The sequence below is a fragment of the Physeter macrocephalus genome, chromosome 2 (genome assembly GCF_002837175.3).
Source record: "Physeter macrocephalus isolate SW-GA chromosome 2, ASM283717v5, whole genome shotgun sequence".
Classification (NCBI taxonomy): Eukaryota; Metazoa; Chordata; class Mammalia; order Artiodactyla; family Physeteridae; genus Physeter; species Physeter macrocephalus.
Window position 1 is genome coordinate 56699440 of NC_041215.1, and position 24095 is coordinate 56723534.

At 37.9% G+C, this 24095-nt stretch overlaps 1 protein-coding gene and 1 long non-coding RNA gene across 6 annotated transcripts in view; one reads left to right on the top strand and one right to left on the bottom strand.

Annotated features, from left to right (window-relative positions):
• Positions 1–14123, bottom strand: part of MMADHC (metabolism of cobalamin associated D) — a 20353-nt gene extending 6230 nt beyond the window's left edge. The window contains exons 1-6 of the mRNA XM_007114641.3: positions 14022–14123; positions 13455–13514; positions 9948–10092; positions 4526–4743; positions 1018–1123; positions 276–406 (exon numbers count right to left, since the gene is read on the bottom strand). Of these exons, the coding sequence (XP_007114703.1) occupies positions 276–406; positions 1018–1123; positions 4526–4743; positions 9948–10092; positions 13455–13463 (609 nt within the window). The 5' untranslated portion in view covers positions 13464–13514; positions 14022–14123. The remainder of the gene's footprint in view (positions 1–275; positions 407–1017; positions 1124–4525; positions 4744–9947; positions 10093–13454; positions 13515–14021) is intronic.
• Positions 14124–14249: 126 nt separating this feature from the next.
• Positions 14250–24095, top strand: part of LOC102993068 (uncharacterized) — a 179172-nt gene continuing 169326 nt past the window's right edge. For 3 of the 5 annotated variants that reach the window (XR_003676505.2, XR_002891527.3, XR_002891528.3), the window contains exons 1-3: positions 14250–14301; positions 17234–17457; positions 18589–18652. This is a non-coding gene — a long non-coding RNA (uncharacterized lncRNA). The other 2 variants (XR_002891529.3, XR_003676504.2) reach the window with 2 other exon arrangements.

Genomic DNA, 24095 nt, shown 5'->3' on the forward strand with positions numbered 1-24095 from the left:
CAACGGGAGAGGCCACAACAGTGAGAGGCCCGCGAACCGCAAAAAAAACCCCACAAAAAACAAAAACAAAAAACTGAGGAAGTACTGGACAGAATCTAAAAAAAAAAAAAGTTGTGGTATTTTTATTCTCAGAAAACATGTAAGTTTTTTAGTACTGGAATACATTAGCAGAGAATTAATAAAGGCTAGAAAAGATAGCCATCATTTTAAAACACTGGTTCATTGGTATTTAAATAAGATCATAAAACTAAATTGTCAGCAGCTGAAAGAATTACCTTTTCTAAGAGCATTTCTCTTTCATTTTCTACCTCCTCACTCCAAACAGTCATATCATTCTTAGTTTTCTGTGTTACAGTCATAATCATTAGTTTGTTGGTGGCTACTTCTGGAAACAGTGATTCAAAATCTGTAAGTGAAATAAGAATAAAACTCTAGAAAAAAATAAATTTTTTTTAAAAAAAGAAACAGTTCATAAAATATTTTAGAAAAATGATGATTAAGTTAAATTATTATGGTACCAAGTTAGGTTTATAAATGCATATTAGTTTTGAAAAGGATGAAATGAATTTAGTTTTGGTTTACTTCTGCTCTTTTTGGATGAACGAAAATATATTGCCAACAATTCTGAAGAGTAAGTTGGGTTACATGTTGTTGGTCTTGTAATTAAAAAAAAAAAAAGTTTATTATTAAGGTTTTTCTCAGTAGTACTAATGTATTAGCTCATGGAAATTATGGCTGTAATAATCACCCAGGAGTGGGATGACTTTTAGGGAAAGATTTAGGAAAAAAAGTTATTAAAAATTCTACTATTCCTATCTAATGGCAGCAAGAGGTCAGATGTCAGGGAACACCTGAAAGCCTTATCTTGGCGAGGCAATCATCATTTCCAGCTAGACATATTAAAATACTAAGTTATAAAGCATTACAATTCCTATGGAGTACATTATTCAACACATTAAAAAATTAGTGACATTATCTAACACACACTAGTGTAAAAATGAGTAAAGCACAACATACCTCTTCGCAGCAATTCCGGACATGTTTGGATTGCACACTCTACTTTGGCACTTTCAAAGTAAGTTTCTGCACTGTTAATTTCTTGCTCAACAGGTACATCATTACCCTAAGGCGGAATAAGAAATATAAGTAAACAAAATCTGGAGTTCAAATAAAATATCTTGCCTGTTATAAACCTGTTTTCCCTAGAAAGTTTTTTCAGTAATCCTAACCTAGCTGGTGATGGGGTAATAGTCAGTGTTTTCTTACATACTCAAACTTTTCTCTATGATGAATGTAATATTTGAAAATTAAAAAAAAATGTTGAATTAAAAAAAGGAACATAGGGGCTTCCCTGGTGGCGCAGTGGTTGAGAGTACGCCTGCCGATGCAGGGGACGCGGGTTTGTGCCCCGGTCCGGGAAGATCCCACATGCCGCGGAGCGGCTGGGCCCGTAAGCCATGGCCGCTGGGCCTGCGTGTCCGGAGCCTGTGCTCCGCAACGGGAGAGGCCACAACGGCGAGAGGCCCGCGTACCGCAAAAAAAAAAAAAAAAAAAAAAAAAAAAAAGGAACATATAAATACCCTGATATTCTAAGACTTAATATGAATAGAAGTTGGCTAATAAACTAACTAAAACGTGCCAGGATTGGGTCTTACAATGTTACCTCTTCTGATATTCTCTTATATCTAATTATCCTTCCTTTTGTTCTATAATCTGTAAAATGGGGATAAGAACACTAACTTACAAAGCAACATGATTAAATATATAGCTTCTCCAACAGGAAGCGCTTAGAGGCTTTTATTCAACAGAAATTTACTGGGTGCCTATTATACACTAGACATTATAAACAGGAACAGGCACTACAATGGTAAAAAATCCAGTCTTCACTCTTAGGTATATAAGAGTTAGTAGAAGAAAAATGCATGAACAAATAAATGCAATCCATATCAAAAGTGCTATAGAGTTATAATGGAAGTCTTCTGGAGGTATAGATGGGGAAGACACTTGCTTTGCTGGCAGAAATCAGGAAAAGGTTGAAATCACGTTTCAGTTACATATTAATTAACATGTGTGTCTGACAGATAAAGAATAGACAGAATATAGGTTAAGAATTCAGGAGGAAAAAAAAAGTCCAGCAAGAGATAATAACAGTGCAAAGGCATGCAATGGTCAAAGAGAATGGTGTAATTAAAAAAAAATGAAAATATGCTGTGATTGGAGAACAGAAGGAGTAGGAAGTAGTGGGAAGTAAGGTGAGAAAGATAAGGGATCAAAATTGTGGAAAGCCATTTATGCCACATTACGAACTTTTGAAAAAGCAATGAGGAATATCAAGATGCAATATAAAAAGCTAATGACAGTATTACTGTAGAGGATGTATGGTAATGAGGAAGAGCAGGTGACAGACCAGTAACAGCCAACAATTACTGATCACTTAGTGTAATAAGTATTTTACATACATTTTCACGTTTAATCCTCATAGCAACTTTGTAGTCCAGGGATTATTATTATTATCCTCACTTAACATATAAAGAAACAGAGGCTCAGAAAGGTGAAGTAACTTTCTCAAGGTCACAAAATTAAGTAAATGGCTGAGTTAATCTCTGAATACAGATTTATCCTATCTCCACAGTCCATTATACTATAATGCCTCTAAAAATTGAGGTAAGATAAGGAGGTGCTGAACTTTGGCAGTATTAGTGAGAATTGAAGGTACACAAATAATTTAAGAGCTACTTTCAGAGATAGAAGCAATGTAATTCTGTCACTATTTACGGGGATATGATGAAAAGAGGAGTTAAGGTTGGCACTATAATTTTTATTTTTGGGACAGTGGGAGGATGACTAAGTCACTTATACTACTGACAACATGGGAATAAGGACAAGTTTTGAGAGAAAAAAGGACTAATTCAGTACTAGACGTGTAAAATCTTGGGACTTCTGAGACATCCAGATAAAGATGTTTGGCAGGCAGATGGTAATGTAGAATCAGAAATGTCAGAAACGGAAATAAGAAGCTAGGAAATATGAAAACACAGCCTGTGGAAAAAGCCAAGGACTCAAGTGACCAGGGAGCAAGTCAAATGAGAAAATGAAGATCAGAGACATTTGGGAAATATCATGTAACTGGTAGACAGAGGAGAAGCCAAAAAGACTGAGAAGGAATATCTGAGATAAAAAGTCAGGAGAGGTCAACTGTGTCCCAGTGTTAGGTTGTCTGATATCACCCATAACTGTGAGGGGTTGCTGCTTTTAATAATATGGCTTTGATCAAAATCTCAACCTGAAGCTATACAGAAATATGAAAAATGATAAGGATAGGGGTTTGAAAGAAACTCGGAAATGCATGTAACTTTCCATTTGAGTGAGCAATGATGCAATACTAGTTTTAAAACGCATTTTAAAAATTCATATGCAACACCAGTTTAAAAAACTCATTAAAAAAACCCCTCAGGAATTGTTTTTACAAAAGCTATTTAAAAATCCTCTTCAGTCTACTGTATCCAGAGTTTCAGAGATCTCAAAATTTTCTTAAGTTTTTAAATGGCTAGAGGAATATAAAACTAGTCGGAATTTGGTCCATATATAAATTACAATTACCATTAATAAAAGTGAAAAACGGAATATAAATTTCCAGTTATAGAATTAAGTTATTTATATTTGAAATAAACATTTATTAAAAAAAGATATTTTTGAAGAATTATTTAATTACCTAAAAGAGACTGCAATGTAGTTAAGTGAAAAAAATTATATAGCAAACACTATGTACAGGACAATGCCAAGCTTTTAAAAGCTATATATGTTGTTTCTGTTTACACGGGACTTAGTTTTTTTTTTTTTTTACTTTTCAATGAAAGTAATATGTTCAGTTATCAGAAATTTACAATAGCCAGGACATGGAAGCAACCTAAATGTCCATCAACAGATGAATGGATAAAGAAGATGTGGCACATATATACAATGGAATATTATTCAGCCATAAAAAGAAATGAAATTGAGTTATTTGTAGTGATGTGGATGGACCTGGAGTCTGTCGTACAGAGTGAAGTCAGTCAGAAGGAGAAAAACAAATACAGTATGCTAACACATATATATGGAATCTAAGAAAAAAAAAATGTCATGAAGAGACTAGGAGTAGGACAGGAATAAAACACAGACCTACTAGAGCATGGACTTGAGGATATGGGGAGGCGGAAGGGTTAACTGTGACGAAGTGAGAGAGTGGCATGGACATATATACCCTACCAAACGTAGGGTGGATAGCTAGTGGGAAGCAGCTGCATGGCACAGGGAGATCAGCTAGGTGGTTTCTGACCACCTAGAGGGGTGGGATAGGGAGGGAGGGAGAGAGGGAGACACAAGAGGGAGGGGATATGGGAACATATGTATATATATAACTGATTCACTTTGTTGTAAAGGAGAAACTAACACACCATTGTAAAGTAATTATACTCCAATAAAGATGTTAAAAAAAAATTAATATAGCATTAATAATTAGAAAAACAGAATGACCTTAACAACTTACCTGAAATTCATTCACATATTGTGCCATAACAAACTCATGTCTTTCGCTTGATAAAGGTTCTGCTAGAACATCAGGTAAAGTTTTATGAACCTGGCTTTTCTTCTGTGATGCGGTCCCATTGAGGTGACAATCAAAACCTATGTTCCCAGGAAGCTGGAATCTCTGATCCTGAGGTCCAAATGGTCCCATAGTTTCATCAGGCCAAACTGTTCGAGAGCCTAAAGAGGAACGACAAAATGAATCATTTTCTCCTTACAAGTACATTGGTAGACTGAAAGAATGTTCTTCTTCCAATTAGGTATTTTTTTAACCTAACCAATAGTTCTTTGAAGTTTGCTTTCCTGTGTAAATATAAATTAGTTTGTTTCATGTTATTCCAAAAGACTAATCATAGCAACCAGCTGTCAACTCATAGGTAATTCCATTAATAGGGAAAGAATTCAATAAAGTACTGTAATCCATACTATGTATTTCTTTTTTTTTTTTTTGGCCATGCTGTGCAGCTTGTGGGATCTCAGTTCTCTGACAAGGGATTGAACCCGGGCCATAGCAGTGAAAGCCCGGAATCCTAACCACTAGGCTACCAGGGAACTCCCATACTACGTAATTCTTGACAGTCATTAAAAAGAATATGGTAAATCTTTACTGATAGTGAATGAAGTCCAGGACATATTACATTAAAAGAAAAAACTAAGTCAAAGAACAGCATATATGACATTTATTTTTCATCCTTATATTTGTGTTTTTAAATACAGTAAAAAAACATCTGTAAGGAAAGACATCAGACTTAATGGTGGCTACCCTTGGGGAGGGGCATTCAACTGCTGTTACCTGGTGGCACAAAACATTAATGGACTGGGAAAAAATCTTGTACGAACCAATGTGACATAATGCCCTGTTTACCAGCTGCATAAGTTAATATGGATTTAATGCTTACAGAAGAATAGACCACATTACTTTATTCCTGTAAAACTTAAAAAAATCCTAACGTGAAAAATTCAAAAAGATCCAGAAAAGAATAAATTAGAAAATCAAATGAAGAAATACTCAGAGTAGGAATTTTGTTTAGAGAAAGGAAGGGATAACTGCTGCAGACTTTAGTTGGCAATGAAAATATTTATAAATACTCTGCCAGAACTGAGTGACTAAAAACGGCCATGTCAATATGGCTGCCCCCATGTGACACCATATCTCTCTTCCACACTATGACAGACATCACCCATCAATCGCAGAACTTTTCCCTGCTGAACACAGACATTGTCACATGATTCTCAACCTAAACACTCTAGCCCAGTATGTCTCAAACTTTCAATTATTTAAGAATCATCTAAGATCTTCTCAAAATGCAGATTCTGATTTACTAGGTCTGCAGTGGGGCTAAAAATTCTTCGTTTCTAAACAGTCCCAGATGATGCTGATGCTATGCCATGCTATGCTCTGCTGGTCTGCAGATCACACTGAGTAACAAGGCTCTAGACAGCCACTGATGATTGACTGTAGTCAGTTCACAAACTTAAACTTACCAGCTATTTTGAAGAACATGGGTTCTACAGATTATTCAGATCTGTTTCTTTAAATAAATATCCCATATTAACAGTGAATTTGAGCATATTTTCAAATGTTTACCAGTCATTTAGGTTTTCTCCTTCAGAAATAGCCTGTTCAAATCCATTTTTGAAATTTTTTGTTTGGTTTTCTACTGGGTTTTCTTTTTCCTATTGATCTACAGAAATTCTTTATATAGTTGTCCCTAGTTATTCACAGGGGATTGCTCCCTGGACCCCCACAGATACCAAAATCTGCATATGCTCAAGTCCCTTATATAAAAGGGCACAGCTCTACTGACCTTTGAACAACTGAGGGGTTAGCTGTTCAAACCCTGCATGTGGTCAGAAATCTGAGTATAATTTATAGTCAGTTCTCTGTATAGTCAGTTCCACATCCTCAGATTCAATGAACCGAGAATTGTACCGTACTTATTTTTGAAAAAAATCTGCGTATAAAGTGGACCTGAGCAGCTCAAAACCATGTTGTTCACGAGTCAACTGCACGCACATATACTGTAACCTTCGTACATCACATCCTCCTGTATACTTTAAATCATCTCTAGATTACCTACAATATCGAATACAATGTAAATGATATGTAAATAGTTGCTGGTGTGTGGCAAATTCAAGTTTTGCTTTTTGGAACTTTCTGGAATTTTTTTCCCCAAATATTTTTAATCCTTGGTTGGTTGAATGTGAGGATGCAGAACCCATGGATAGGGAGGGTTGGCTGTATATTCACAATACAAACCCTTTACATATTCTGAGTGACAAATCTTTCATTTATGATAGATGTATATTTAGCCTTCACATCATGAAAATTGAGGAGTAATCAGAGATGGAGTTAGAAAACTGGAGCAAGAAAACCAGGGAAGGCTTTGCATGCCCAAGTGAACTTATATTACACTGTAAGTAATGTGTTGCATGAAAAAGGATTCCATGGGCAATCCCTTTAGAATATATTAGGTAAAGTTTCTAAGAGCTCTCCCTGAATATTTTAGTGTGTATTATAAACCTCTAAGATAGGACTATGGCATAAAGCATTTCTCCAAGTTAACTAATCACAGAGCTTAAAAAAAAATTTTTTTTTCATCCTTGAACAATGATTCATAGCTTGGGAATAGTTTAGGAACTGCTACTGAAAGCAGTGAGAGATAATCAAGGCTTATGAAGGAAGTGACATGATTTAAAGTATTTTAGAATGATTAATATGATAGTGGTGCACAAGATGGATAAGAAAAAGCAGACTTTGATTTAATAAACACTCAAAGTGACAGCTACATTTAAGAAATTCAGCAAAGAATGGCAAGAAGTAGTAACATAGTTTAGTAGGATCAAAAGAAGATTTGTTTCAGGGAGGACTGTGTGTTCAAAAATAATTAGAAAAAACTAAAATTCAAGAAAATAAGTTTTAGAAACCAATATTCATTCTTTTTTTAAAAAAATATTGTAACTTTCTGGTATAAATATTTAGGCAAGAGCTCTGATTTTATTTTCAATGGGATAAACTCAACTTTAGAAAATCAGTAAAACCTCAAGAAGAAATACAGTAAGTCCCCTACACACGAATGAGTTCCATTCCGAGAGCGTGTTCCTAAGTCCAATAAAGTTAGCCTAGGTACCTAACTAACATAATTGGCTAGCATATAGTACTGTACTGTAATAGGTTTATAATACTTTTCACACAAGTAATACATATAAAACACACAAAAAATAAAGACCTTTTTATCTTAGAGTACCTTGAAAAGTACAGTAGTACAGTACAAGAGCTGGCGTACGGGGCTGGCATCAAGTGAACAGGCAAGAAGAGTTATTGACTGGAGCAGCAAGAGGAGGTGGGAGATGACAGAGCTGAAGGATCATCAGCAAGGAGATGGAGGGCAAGTTGTAATTTCACTGATGCCCGACATGGATGGCACAGGCTCTGCTTCCTTGCTGGACTCAATTCTATCTACCCTCTTAAAAAAACAATCCAGTGATGTCTGGGTAGTAGGTCTTTTTTTCTAATCAGAGATGACATGGTAGCAGTGGATTGCATTCTGAATGGCTGCTGCAACCTTTGTGTACTGTTCTACGTTTTGGTCCTGTGCCTCAAAAACTAACAGTGCCTTCTCAAATAAAGAAAACCCCCTTGCCACTTCCTGCATCATGAATCTCTTTGGTTCTTCAGTTACTTCTTCCTCTTGTCTTTTTCGTTCTCTCTTGCCCTTCAATTCCATCAGGTCTTCATTAGTAAGCTCCTCATGGTGCACAGCAAGGATTTCAATGAAGTCTGTCCTCTTGCAGATCTAACTCTAGCTTCTCGCGGAGGGTCACTAAGTTGCTGAAGACCTCTTTGGACTCCTCATCCACCTTTCAAATCCACGAAAATTGTGAACAAACTGAGGGCAAAGGTTCTTCCAAAGCCCATTCATGGGGACGGCCATAACCTCATGCCAAGCAAAGTCAATGTTTTTTATGGCCTCGTGGATGCTACAGTCCTTCCAAATTGTCACAAGGTTGTTCCTGATTCGTCACTTGCCTTTACTGCCTGATGAAAACTGTGACGTAAATAACATTTCTTGAAAGTTGCTATAACTCCCTGGTTCATAGGTTGGATGAGAGACATGGTATTCGTTGGCAGATGCACTACTTTGATGTTGGGATGAAAGTCGTCCATGAATAGGGGGTGGCCCAGAGCATTGCTGAGCAGCAAAAGAATGTTGAATGGGATGTCCTTCTCCAAGCAATATTTCTCTACCTCTGGGATAAAGTGGTGGAAAAACCAGTCCTGGAAAATGGCCTGTGTGACCCAGGTTTTGGGGTTACTCTTCCACACAACAGGAAGAGAGCCCTTGGCTATGTTTTTAAGGGTTCCTGGGTTCTCTGAGTGATAAACTAAGAGAGGCTTCAGCTTCATATCGCTGGAAAGAAGCATTGCCACCAAACAGTTAGCTTATCCTTTGCTGCTTTATAGCCTGGCATCAACTTTTCCCCCTTACTGATGTAACTTTTCCTCTGGCATCCTCTTCCAGTACAGTCCTGTCTCATCCACATCAAAAACCTGCTCGGGTGAATACGTACCTTCATCAATAATTTCTCGAAGAATTTCAGGAAATTCCTGGTCAGCTACCATATCGGCACTTGCTGCCCTGCCACTTACTTTTACATTGTGAAGGTTGGCTCTAGCCTTGAACCGATGAAACCAGCCATGGTTGGCATTAAAAGATGCGCCCTCTGATTCTTTGCCGTGTTTCAAGTCTTCATAAAGGCTTTTAGCTTTCTCTTGAATCAGCATCAAGCTAAGCGGGACTTGACGCTGATGCTGATCCTGTACCCACATACTGAGAAGTTTCTCCAACTCCTTCATCACTTTTCCACGCTTCTTCGATATTATTGTCAACATCATCGGCACAGCAGACTTCACGTGTTCCATAATCTTGCCCTTGTTCTTTAGAATCATGCTGATGGTTGAACAATTCATATTGTAAGAATGAGCAACGTCTACCTTCTTTTCGCCTCATTCCACTCTCTCAATTATTTTCACTTTTGTTTCCACCGTTATTGCTTGGTGCTTCTTAGCAATACCAGCTATACGTTGCTTTTACATTTGCTTCTGGACATCCTGGGCTTGAAATAAAGATACTGTACTACTGTACTCTATACAGTACCATAAAGTACACAAAAGCACAACCACTTGTAGAGAATGCACACATGTGACAATGTACACCAGACACATGAACTAACTTGCGTGACTGGTCATGCGAACTCGTGTTCGCATCTTTGAAAGTTCACAGCTTGAAGGTTCGTATGTAGGGGACTTACTGTATTACAGGAAATACAACTCAGAATGTTATGAAACAATTATAAGTAAAGCAATAATAACTTTTACATACAGATATCTGGAGGTGCAGTGGCCACATGAGACTCATCAGAACCTGAAGATCCTGCAGTTGAAAAGGCTCTGGGATTGACAACCCTTTTAACTAAAGAGCAAAATCCTGGGAGATAGGAAACCAGTCTGGCTCTGTTACAGAGCACCTAAGAAGGACACAAAAATCAAAATTATTCTGGATATAAATGCTATACTAACACAGACAATCTCTGGCAAATCCTCACATTGCAATATATCTTTTAAAACCAAAGTTTATTCTACTATTATTGAGCAGCTACCACAGGATAAGCATCATGTATATTTATAATTTTAGAAATAAATACAAATATTTAAAAAACAAGTAATAAGTTACTTCGGATAAAAATATATGGCCAGAATTAAGAGTGCCATACAGAAAGAATGGGAACCTCTAAAAGTTGCCCTATTTAGTGATGACGCTAAAAAGGTAGCACAGCTAATAAGATTCTATTCTCAAAATAAAGAACTTTCAAAACCTCTCCTAGAAACAAAACCTATTTACTTTCTAACTCTTCTCTTCTTTTACTGCTGTAAATTGTACCAATTATCTCCCATACCATCTTTCCTCTTGGTTTTATGGCAATGTCCACTTTCCTCCATTTTAGCACATACCTTTGTGATACATTTTCTGCTCTTATGTTCATTCCCTAAACTGAGGTCAGTTACAATGGATGAATGTGTAAACATCTTTCATGTATAAACTTTAATCAAAATACTTAAGTCAGAATAATTTAATGCAGGGGTTGGCAAACTAAAGCTGAATGTAGCCTTCTGTCTGATTTGGTGAATAAAGTTTTATTGCCATACCCATTTATGTATAGTCTGTGGCTGCTTTCATGTCATAATGGCAGAGTTAAGTAGCTTCACAGAGACTCTACAGCCTACAAAGCCTAAAATATTTGCTATCTGGCTCTTTACATTAAAAAAAAAATCGCTGACTCTTAGATTAGTGGAAAATATGTAAGAACAAATACCATATCATCTGTGAAATGCTGTTAAAAGATTTGAACAATTAAGAGACCCTTGAGGACATAGGCAAAAAGTTTCATGGAGGATATACTTAGTTGTGAAGAAATAGAAATTTGCTGGGGAAAGGGCATTTCAATGAGTGACTTTCAGGAACAAAGGGATGGAGTCATAAAGGATGTACTCAGAAGAGTGACAAGTTCACTGAAGGTGGATATAAGGTAGTGCAGTAAAAAACAAGCTTGAAAGTTAACTTGTGGGCAACTATAAAAGGCTTTATACTTGACACAGACAGGAAAGGGCCTGTTACATCAAGATAATAAATCAGAATTTTAACCTGTAGGCAGGGAGGAATAGAGTAAACTGATAAAAAATAAAGGATGTTTTAAGGAATGTACCACTAAGGGCAGTGTAGAGAATGGAGTGGGATTACAGAGGTGGTATGAAAAATAGTTACCAGGATGTTGAAATAGTCTAGATACTGTAGAATCATTCTTTTCCCCTTTCACATAGTATTCTAAAATCCAGCCCTGTGTTCTTTCTGACTTTCTCATCCTAAGTACAAGAATATCCTAACTGGTCGTTCTACTTCTCTGACATAATTTCTTACTCATTTTATCCCCCCTTCTCTTACTCCACTCTTTAGTCACATAAAAATATCTACCCAACTTTTCCCATATTTCTCTGCCTTCTTTTATACTGCCACAAGATTTCTTCTGCTAAAATGCCCTTCTCCCTCTCCTCCTAGGCCTGACAAACTCCAACTCTTTCTACAAAATCTGGATAGACAAAACCTCCTTTATATGTCTCCAAAATGCAAGGCCTGTCTCCAGAGCATTCTGCCCACCTGAAAATTTAAGCATCCTCCCTTGGGTCTGTACCCAACCTGCTCAGAGACAAAAATGGTAATTCTCAGTGCTACAAGAAATTTGAATTGTATATCAACATTGAGCAATTGTGATATTTCACACAAAAGATCCAGACTTTCAGCTGTTCTTACAAACTCCAAAGATCTGGCAGCAGTGGATTCACATTCCCAAATGACATTAGTTGGCAACACATCACTGTAGCTAAGGAAAGGCTGCTCCCTTTGTATCAGAAATGAGTATTTCAGTTTGTACAAGTCCCCACCAATGCTTCTTAATTGACCTGTTCAGCCTCTGAAGCATAGACATACCTGACCCATGCTATGTATGCGAACTAAATTGTTGAAGACATACATATCTATCTTCATGTTTCATTAGTAACATCCATTCAGCACTTAAAATACACATAAACGAACACAAATTTTTAAACATATATTTGAATAGTTTTATGTAAACTTCTTTCTAACAATAAAAGGATTTATAAACGTATCCTTCAAAATACCTACTGGATTAATTTATTCATTCAAATCAAAATAAAGCCAGGTCAAATATTAGCATACTACTCTAACTAGTATCTTTCCTTTGAGAGTAGCACATGCTTCTTTTACAACATTCCCTTCCTATGATTATGGCTAGGTATAAATTCACCTTAACACACGGGATACACTAGTGGTCTACTTTTACGACTTGGCTCTATAGTCTTACCATTAGACTATTACTTAATATATCATATTTAACTACAGCAATACTATCCTGGCTAACTGTTGCCATATTAGTCTTCCTAACACACAGCTCTAATTAAATCACCAAAATTTAAAGAATAAAGTCCAAATTACTGGGTTTGGCAATCAAGACTCTCTATTACTTGATCCCAAATCCCCAACCCAACCTTATTTCTCAATAATCTCTTTCACACATCTTACATTCAGGAAGACAGGATTGACTTCCTGATTTTTGAAAGGGGGAGTGTCTTTGAATATACCTCCTGCTCTGCCCAACCAAACCTCAGATTAACTAAATCCCACCCATCTTTCAAACCTCAAATGCTTCTCTGATTAAGTGAACACAAACCCCTACTTTTCCCTCTCCACAAAGCTCTGAATCTGCACTGTACCTTTGTGTAGCTTTTAAAATTAGTTTCTACTCTTATTGTAATTGTTTTAAAATATGTCTTGTGTTCCCTATGGCAGGATGCGTTTGAGTAATCGCTGGACAGTTACAGTGAATAAATCTCTCTGGCCTGTGAGAATAATATCTCTTGTGCCCATTTTGTAGTATTTGGAAGGTGACTTCCTATACTGAAACTGCTACAAAACCTTCAGTTTACCTAACCAAAGAAACAGAAAACAGCTTAAAAATAATTCTAAATATTTACTGAAATAATGTCTTTTAAAACTACTGAAAGGGTGCTGGCACTGAATTTATTTCTAAAAACGAATTTATAGAAATAAATAGACGTGTATTGAGAAATGTTGTGTTCAAACTACCTGCAAAGCATATCAACCTAATTCACACCCCTTGCTTCCCTTGCCATTTCTGGTACACTAATTACGAGAAACATTATGCCATCAATGCCATTATCATTAAACCCGTCCTTCCTAACGAGTTCCCAAACTATTTTATTACTATACTGCTTTTTAAGAGGCTAATTTACTCACATTGGCCATTTCTGGCGGGAAGGGCAGGCGAAAAATATCTTCCCTTTTGTAAAGTTATTCCTGGGAAAGGACAAAACAAACAGGCCGGTGACGGATTAAGCTCTAACAACAGATCACTGGGGTAACGTCCACCACCGTCTACAGTGTGTCCCTCCACCGAGACAGGACCAAAGTCCAAGCTCTCCCCGAACCCCAAATTTCGCCCCCCGCCCCCACAGGGCACAGCTCGCTGCCCAGAGGAGGGCGTGAGGCTCTCAGCCCGTCCGGTTCGAGTCCGCGGAACACAACTCCGACTAGATCGGGGTGGCCAATGAGGAGCTCCACCGGGATGGAGTCCTGAGGCTCGAAGCAGGTATTTTAACACCGGTCAGGGCTGCCCGACAACAGTTACAAGGAAAGGTGCCAGCACAGATGAAGGATGAGGAAGCGAAAAGGATCCTAAAGACAGAGTGACAGGACGACTGGGGACAGCGATAGGGACCCTGTGGGAATAGGGGCAACACCGAGAGCTGCAGCCCAAAGATGGGCGAATTTGGAGGAGCTAACGCGGGCGGAAACCACACGTACCAGTCACCACCGCCGCCTCCAGGTGTTGGAGACCCGGACTCTTCCCGTCTTCAAAATGGCGGCGCGACGGAAGAGCAGGTAGCGCAGAAGCTGGCAGTGCCCAGACTGAAGGAGTTGCTTCTGAGCGCATCGATGGGAAGGATCGTCGAGCCGATGATGCGCACGCGCACAGGAGGCCCACGTAGAGCCGCCCTTCCATTGGATAGTCCCCCGCCGCGACGTGGGCGGAGATAAAGTGACGCGCGGGTGACCTGGGAGCTTGGAGGCTTGAGCTCTGGAGGTGGGTTTAGGCAGCCGTTTAATTTCGTGCGTTAACTCACTAAACTGAGGTATTTGAAAACTTCCTCTCTCCCTAAGACTTTCTTATTGCCTCCAAGAGGTACAGTTTTCTGTTCTTTGTATGTAGTTTTTATTTTTCAAGAAATCACTGTTTTTGAGAATAGGGCACTTAACGTTTTTCTTTACGTACCAGGCCTTTAATAGGCGCAATAAATATATATCCCTTTATTTTTAAAGAGTATATAATTTTCATTTGTCAGTTACATTTTAAAAAAGTTAACTGAAGTCCATACTTTATTCATACTGATAAATTTAGTTGGGTCATGTTGGGCAAGTTCGTCTCTTTATTTTAGTTTCCTCACTTCTAAAATGGGATTAAATGGATAAAGAAGATGTGGCACATGTATACAATGGAATGTTACTCAGCCATAAAAAGAAACGAAATTGAGTTGTTTGTAGTGAGGTGGATGGACCTAGAGTCTGTTATACAGAGTGAAGTAAGTCAGAAAGAGGAAAACAAATACCGTATGCTAACACATATATATGGAATCTAAGGGGGAAAAAAAAAAGGTCATGAAGTACCTAGGGGTAAGACGGGAGTAAAGACACAGACCTACTAGAGAATGGACTTGAGGACAAGGGGAGGGGGAAGGGTAAGCTGGGACGAAGTGAGAGAGTGGCATGGACATATACACACTACCAAACGTAAAATAGATAGCTAGTGGGAAGCAGCCACATAGCACAGGGAGATCAGCTCGGTGCTTTGTGACCACCTAGAGGGGTGGGATAGGGAGGGTGGGAGGGAGATGCAAGAGGGAGGAGATATGGGGATACATGTATATGTATAGCTGATTCACTTTGTTATACAGCAGAAACTAACACAACATTGTAAAGCAATTATACTCCAATAAAGATGTTAAAAAATAATAAAACGGGAATAATAATAGTGGCAAACTCATAGTTTGTGAAGATTAAATCAGTTGATACATAGCTAACACATATAGCACGGCGCGTGCACACGCACAGCTCATGGCTTGGGAGTCACAGGCTTCTGAGTGTTGAAGTTACTTACAATTTGTTATTTCTTCATGACTCATAATTTCTCCTTCAAAGCGGCTTACTTGTCTAGGTTATATAAGAAGATTACTGGTTGAATGATGATCCTAAGCTTTTTGAGCCTGGGAACCATATGTTATACATCTTTGCCAGGATAGAAAATCATCTGTCAGGTAGAGGGGGGAGATAAGAGGAGTCAGTGATAGGCGGAATGGCAGGAGGCTGTCAGGAATAACTTCATAGCTTGATCAGTGTTTTGAAAGATGAGTAGTTGTTTGCCTGAATGCCAAGAAAAGACATTACAGGGGTGAGGGCATTTCAGTCAAAGGAAGCAGTTGGGACAGAGATACAGAATCCAAAACGCTATGGGCAGTTGGGGAGATCCCCAAATAATCAAGGGATTAAGTTGGAAGTAGACAGGGGCCAAATCATAGTCAGCCTGCAGCGCAGTACTAAGGTGGATGTAACCCTGGAAGCAACGAGAAGCAAGTCGGCAGATTTAAGCAGTCATGGCATTATCAGATTTGTGACTTGGGAAGATCGTCGGGCTTCAGTATAGAGGATAGGTTGGAAGGATGTGGAATTGGAACCACTGGATCAAGTGGTTAGGGGACTATTGCTGTGTCCATGAGAAAGAACATTCGAGCCTGAATTAAGGGCAGGGGCGGAGTTAAGGAATCAATACTGCATAGCTATGCATTGGTTGGAGATGAGGAAAAGGACGAGTTGAAGATAACTCCTAAATTTTCGACTTAGAATACTTGGTGAATGGAGTTGCTTTTTCTGAGATTTGGAAACAAGTAATATTAATTTGTGGAATGTATGCTATGTGATGGCACCTGTATAGGGATTTTCCCATTATTTATTTTAATTCTCACAACAATCCAGAAACTGGACGTATTATTATCCTCACGTTAATATGAAGAAATTAAAGCACATAGCTTACGTATATTTATGAAGCTTCCAGAGCTGGATTTAAATCTATGTCTGTTAGGTTTAAGAATAGTGTTTTCTTTCCCATAGGTGTTGTCTCCTAGAAGGAAAACAGGTTTTAGGGGAAAGATAATGAATTTGATTTGGGATGTTTGAATTTTAAGATGCCTGAGGGGCATTTGAAAGCAGGCCTGTTGCTCAGGAAAGTGATTTATGCTGGAGACAGAGATTTGAGGTCATTGACATATGAGTAACAGTCAAAGCCATATGAACCCCTTAACCTGGAACTCAACAATGGGCTTTTAGGGAGGAAGGTCTGTGAGACTCCTGAAAATGTATGCAAATTTTTGTATATTTGTAAGCAGATCCATTTTTCCCCCCCTAGGGAGAGGGCACATAGCTTCTGCAGATTCTTAAAGGAGTTCATGACTCTGAAAAGATCAAGAACTACTAGTGTAGAGTATAAAAGAAAAAGAGCAAAAGTCAGAAGAGTAGGAAATATTAATTAAAGGGGTAACAGAAGAAAAAAAAACTAGCAATGGAGACAGAAATTTCAGTCAGAGGGTAAAAGGAAATCAGGAGAGAGTATTCTAGGCATGAAGAAGATAACTGCTCAGTTTTACTGGATGCCACAGAAAGGTGTTATTGAGGACCAAACCAAATCCATTGTATTTGATAACTAGGGCAATGGTGACTCTGCAAGAGGAGTTTTGGCGGAGTGGGGGTGGGAGGATGGAATTTTGATAACTGGATTTGAAGGATGAAACACAGCTTCTTAAGGGAAGAGACTTCACCTGTTTGTTCACTGTATTCCTGGGACTTCACTGTATTCCCGCCACAGCGAGGTGATCAATAGTCTTTGTTGAAAGTTGAACAGATGAAGAAGTGGTGACCATTAATAACCAGGTACCATTAGTAACAGCTGCTTTTTCTTCTGTTTCCAGGCTCCGTCCTTCAATAGCACTTACCTACCCAACAACCGGGCTGGGGGAGCAGTAGTGTCTCCATGGCATAAATGAAGAAACTGTGACTCAGAGAGGCTGAGTAAACTGCTTGATGCCGTACAACTGCATACAGTGATGAATGTGAGATTCAGACTTGGATTTGTCTGGCTCCAAAATCTCTGTTCCTTCCATGACAATAAAACAAAGGAGAAGAAGAGCGAGAGGTGAGTATGTGTCTCTCAACTGTTATTAAATTTTCCCTTATCTATTCGCCTTCTTCCTTTCACTCTCTCTTGGATTGTTCTTATTCTTCATAGACAAAGCAGTGCCTTCACAGAACTATAAAGATTGATCAAAGTACCAGATTATGAGATTATTCAGAGGCCAATATGTAATCCTTGGGGCTTTCATTCTCCTCTCACTCTCACAGCTGCCTGCATTAATATTCTCTGATAAACACATGACTTCCTTTTTATTCTGGAAAACATAGATTCTCAATAACAAAGGATGCATATTTAAGCAAACTGAGGAATATATAGTCATCACTGAATGCTCAACTTGGGAAAGACTATTGTATTGCAGCTAGCTCTTTCTGTAAAGAGAGTAGGATTATAAAACCAAAAGAGACAAGAGGGAATATTTTCTGCTCAACCAAGCATATCTAAAGCATATTAGAAGTTTGGAGACAATATTCTGTGTTTTTTTTTTTTTTAAAGAAAAGATTGCATGGAACTATTACCTGGTTGTAAGAAAATAACATGTAAAAGGGGATAATGATATGAATAAAAAAGGATATGGATAAAAGAAAAGATGTGTGAACACTTGGTTTTTATTCTTTGACTTGGTCACAGAACTCAGCCATTGAGAACACATCTTTTTAAGTTGCCTGCATCAGTGCTGTGATAGCTCTTTAGTGTTTGATACATTAAGGCAGGTATATGTTTTGGCCATTGCTAAAAACTCAAGATTTTCCTGGAAACCCCTTGTATGTTCTAGCCATCCATTGCTAGGTAGCAATATGTGGATGTTATAGAGAAATGTTACAGAGTGAATGTTATTTGTCTCTAGGACACAATGGAGGAGGAGGAGCCCGCGATGTAATATTTTGGTTTTTAGTTTGAATGTGATTCATACAGTCTGTCACTGGACTCTAATTGTGATATTAGATATAGCAGTTGCCTATCTGCTCTTCTTTCTGTCTTTCTCCTCGTTGTTACGATGAAGACAATGATATTACCTACTTCATAGATATATGAAGATAATCCATGTAAAGAATTTAGCACAGTGCGTGGCACTCAGCAAGTATGCAATAAATGTTAGCTGATAATCGCCTTTCTCCTCTTCCTCCTCATCAGATACATTACTGGCATCATCACTGAACTCCTCTGAACTCCATTCTCATAGGGAAGTGATAACGTGGTAAGGAGCTTTGGTTCCCTTATATATGCACAAGGCTTATCAGAGATGATAATACTGCCTCGACCTTCCTGTCTCTTTGGTACTGGGACATTGTTTGGTCTAGAAAGGAACAGGCATGGGTTTAGGTGGGACTCCCCTCAGGATGTTGGCCTGTTTGTTTTGAGCTACTTTACCTTGAGGTGATTATGCCTGTATTTTAGAACTCAAAGCATGTAGACAGAGCAGAGAACAAGGATGAGGAGAAGATTTAAGCAAAAACTGATTAACCACTGAGTGAGAAGCATCTATAAGTCATATTTGGTAAACTTAGGATTCAGGCTGTGGTGATCTGGCTCCATAAAGAAGTGGAAATACTTAGACTTGAAAGGAGGGTGTAAAGCTACCTGGGAGCTTGTTAAAAATGCAAAATCTCTGGCTCCAATCCAAAACTACTGCCCCAGAATCTGTATTTTTAAAAAATCCATAGTGATTCATATGTACAATTAAATTCTCTTGAATGAGATTGACTAGGAAGTGGAAGAGAGATGGTAGCATTGGGCCTTGCATAATGTAAATCGCCCCATATATATAATCAGAATCTGTAAGGGGCTAAGGAAGCTGCATTTTAAGAAACCCTTCAGGGAATTTTTATGAACACTAGAGTTCGAGGACCACAAGTAAAAGATAAAAACTGTCCTGGGGAGAAGTGCAATATACACAATGAACAGTAGATGTCACTACTGTACAATTTAAAAATGACACCGTTAGCAGCCAAAAGAATTATTACAAGAACATTCTCTAAATTTGCAATGTAAAGATCTAGGGAAAATGAACTCTAATTTAAAGAGTTGGATTTTCCTGTGATTTTATTAAAGATCTCTAGGACATATGAACAGCTTACAAAGAGTGGTTGGAGATTTAGAAATTTTGGGTACATGTAAGTAAACCTATTCTAAGGAATAATGTCTCAGTGTACTTGGGGAAATAAAGTGAATGTTTTGTGGTTTAAAAAACCAAACTGGATTCCACAGTCAAAGTATATAAGGCACTCAATGACTCTTAGAATATCTTTTCCTTTTCCTGGCCTTATATCACAATGTTAGTTTTATACTGGGTTTGCCAGATATTTAATTTTCATCTGCACCTCAGGGATTGAAGCCTTGTGTGCTGTCCATGTGAACATTGTCTTTATCTGTAGACACTGCAACATGCTGGGGGACTTGGATTCAAGTTCTGGCTTTTCTGTAAAGCTCCATGTGGATCACCACGATGATTCCTTAACGTCTGTGAGCCTTGAAACAGGCATAAAAAATGCCCACGTAAGGGGTATCATGAGGAGGACCCAGATAATAAATGTGAAATACTATAAATTTTGAAGTGTTAAATAAATGCAAAGTATTATTTGAATGCTTATAGTGTTGGACCTTTGCTTTGATATTGGTCTTTGAAACCTCACCAAAGCACCCTTTCCATAAAAATGACTCTGGTTCTGCTAAGAGCCTGGTTATTTTCCCCAACTACATCTTTTGTTCCGCATGTAAGGTTGACTGATAAAATGTAGGATACTCAGTTACATTGGAGTTTCAGATAAACAATGCATAATTTTTTAGTGTAAGTATGGCTTAGATATTGCATGGCAATCTGGCAAATCTAACTCAGAGGCAAACTAAGGAAGCTGTTCCATGTTTATATTTCTGTACCCGAAGGTCATCTAACAGATCAAATCTTCTATTCTGCCTTGTATGGAAAAAGTCTGGCTCAGAAAATGTAGGTCTAAAAATGCTTTTGGAGAGTTATTGCTAACTGCAAGCTCACATTTTCAAAAATGTTTATACTTCCTGTCTAGAAATGGCTTGCTTGGGCTTGTACACTAAAGACTGCTTGGAGGGAAATAGGGCCACTTAATTAATCCTTGGAATTATTTTTCATTTCTGTTATAGTCTGTTATTCTTTTGATTTTTGATTATTCATTAACATGTCTTTCTCTCTCCCACTGTGGTTGTGGGACTAGAAGGAGGGAAAGCGTGAATCTCCAAAATGAAAGCCACTCAAATGTTAGTGTTATAAAAAATTCTGATGCATTTCTGGCACAGCCCTCTCTTCCCAATTGTATTTCATGCAGCAAATGATGCTAGTAAAGTGTATAGACTATACATAGAGAGTCCACATCCCAATAATAGACAAGAGTAAGGAGAAGGAAAGGTGGGAGTGAGGTATATGCTAAGTGTTGAGAAAGAGTTATCCTGGGGAACAATTTGCAATTTCAAAGTACTTGAGGATAATACATAAAATGGGGGTTAACAAAGTAAAATAAATCCAGAATTACACTTTCATGGGTATGCCCTGAAGTAGAATGAGGAATAACCCTAGGAATCCTGATGTACTGAACTGCCAAGTCTAACAGGAAGCCCTTGGAGTGTGACTGCAGAAAAATGGCACCTTTTGGCTCAGCTAATGTTAACATTAGCCTATGGGCACTAGGTGGCGACACATGGCAACGTGAGGATTTTCTAATTTGTGGTGGAGATGCTGAATTAGCAGGGGAAGAGCTGTGAGATGAGCTTTGGTTTCCTGCTGTTAATACAGAGCCCTTCAATTTATGGTAGAATGTGCCTTCAGCTTGATCTTATGAAACTTCAGTGGGGCAGGGATCGGGTCGGATCCACCTCTAGTGTTTTCCTTCCTTTTATTTTCTTCCATTTTAAGACTGGTTACTTCACACTTCTGCAAAGTACTTAGTCTCATCGGGCATCCAAACTTGATACCTATGTCTAAATTTAGATACAGAGATGGCAAAGCTGTTTAATTGGTATTTGGGGCTATCAGAGGGAGCCAGGAGAGGAGAGCAGCATTGCACTGAGGTGATTTGAGCCGCCAGTGAGGGTTCCTGGGCTTTGTGTTCCTGTCACTAAGAACATTTGCTAATCTACTGACAAATTGCAATGGGAATATCTCCTGGACATGCTGAAAGCCCAGTGCCCTGTCATTTGAGTAGAGTAGGCTCTTCACCAGCCCGCAGGAGTATCAATGATTAGCCTACGCTTTGGCATAAGGTTCCTGTTTTCTTTACGGTTTGATGATGTTGGTGGCATCAGTGATGCATGTTTGTTCATTGCTTAAAGAAGCTTTTGTCTTTAAAAAAATCTATAAAAGCTTGGATCAGGGAAGCTTTTCTCTATTTTAATTTGTATTGATATTTCTGAGTTCCAAGGAAATTACATGCATATCAAATGATCATTGAAACCTTTTTATCCATTGTTTTGGGAATTCCCTCTTGTATTTATGGCCTTTCTCCTGCCTAAGTAAAACAGAAGGGTTTAGTTAGAATTTGGGGATGAAATTTACAAAACCTATATTCTCAACGAAAATTTGGGATTTAAGTTAATTTTCATGCCCCAACTTGTATCCCTCTTGCCCCCTTTACATGGTCAGTTTTGTCTTCAGCTATCTTCTAGCATTACCTATGGTTAGCTAAGCAAACTACTTATTCCTACCTGAGTCTTTGTCATCCTGTTAATACCTGCTGGTATGCCCCTTCTCCCTCCTTTTCAGTATTCAGCTCCAAGGCGTCTCCTTTAAGAAGTTATTTCTGGGTGATTCATCCTAATCTGCTTTCCTGAACTCATATATTATTACTAAGGTTAGCTCATGATTATAACCTAGGCTCAGTTGCTTTCTGACTGGTTTACACATGCACATGTGCGCGCGCAAACACACACACACACACACACACACACACACACACACAGAGCTAACTAGATTACAAGCTTTTTGAAGGTGAGGACTGCACCCTAGTGCGATCTAGCAGTATGGTGTGTATTGAGTATACATACTCAATAGATATCCATCTTTTATCCATCTCTGTGATCCCAAAGCCTGAAACATAGTAGGTGTTCAATAAATGTTTGTTGAAAGAGCTGAAAAATTGATTTAAACTACTCTGCTGAAATACTAGATCTCTGATAATATTAGATTGTGACATCTATTGTGAAAAACTTAGTAATCATCAGTGTAGACCTTACAAGAGCTAGTTCAAGCCTTATCTCCTCCATGAGAAATTTCCAAGCCCAGCACAATCCTGATTTCTCCTCCTGATTCTAAAGTACTAAATTATCTTATCTACCTTCATCATATCTATGTTGGGCAAGTGTCTAAGGTTCATATCTGTAGTGTAGGGTTAATACTGGTGTCTACCTGTTACGGTTGTGATGATTAAATGACTTAATATATATAAAGTACTTAGAAATTTTCCTGGCATATAATAAGTGATTGATATGTATTGTTTATTATTGTTACTGATATAAGATTGTTTTTTGTTTTATGTACTTAGAGCTTGTCCTACCAACTAGATTATAAACTTTCAGGGGCAGGCATCTTCATTTTAATAGCTTAGAGAATATAATTATGTCCCTTTTTCATTCCAAGTATTGGTAGTTAGTGTCTTTTTTCTTTTCCTCATTAGTCTGACTAGAGGTTTATCAATTTCGTTGACTTTTCTCCTAGTAATAGTTTTTGGTTTCATTGTTTTTGTACAGCTTTTCTGTTTTCAATACCATTGATTTCTGCTCTTTATTATTTTCTTTCCCCTGCTTACTTTGGGTTTAGTTTTTCATTCTTTTTCTAGTTTCTTATGGTAGAAGCTTAGTTAATTGATTTGAGAACTTTCTTGTTTTCTAATATAAGCATTTGCTATAATTTCCCCTCTAAACCCTGCTTCAGCTGCATTCCTTAAACTTTGATATGTTTTTATTTTTATTCAGTTAAAATTTTTTCTATTTTTCCTTATTTCTTCTTTATTCATGAGTTATTTAGAAGTGTGTTGTTTAATTTTCAAATACTTGGGGATTTCCCATACTATATCTCCTGATGATTTCTAGTTTAACTCTTTGGTAGACAGAACATACTTTAAATGTTTTCAGTTCTCCTAAATTTATTGAGACATTTTATGGTCCTGAATATGATCTAATTTGGTGAATATGCAGCAGCATGTGCTTGGAAAGTTTGTGCATTCTGCTGTTGTTGAGTATAGTGTTTTATAAGTGTTATTTAGGTCAAATTAGTTGATAGCCTTGTTCAAATTTTCTGTGTCCTTCAGACTTTCTGAATCCTTATTCTATTAATTTCTGAAAGAGAGGTGTCAGTCTCCAAGTATAACTAAGATTTGCTTGTCTCCTTTCAGATTTACATTTTGTAGTTTAAAATTGTTAGTAGGTATGTAAACATTTAGGACTGGTATGTCTTCTTGATGAATTCACCTCTCTATCATTATGGAACGTCCTTCTTTATTCATGGTAATATTTCTTGTTCTGAACTATTTTTTTGTCTCGTATTAATATTGCCACTCGAATTTTCTTTTGATTAGTGTTAGCATGTTATATATTTTTCCATCCTTCTACTTTTTTTTTTTTTTTTTTGCTGTACATGGGCCTCTCACTGTTGTGGCCTCTCCCGTTGCGGAGCACAG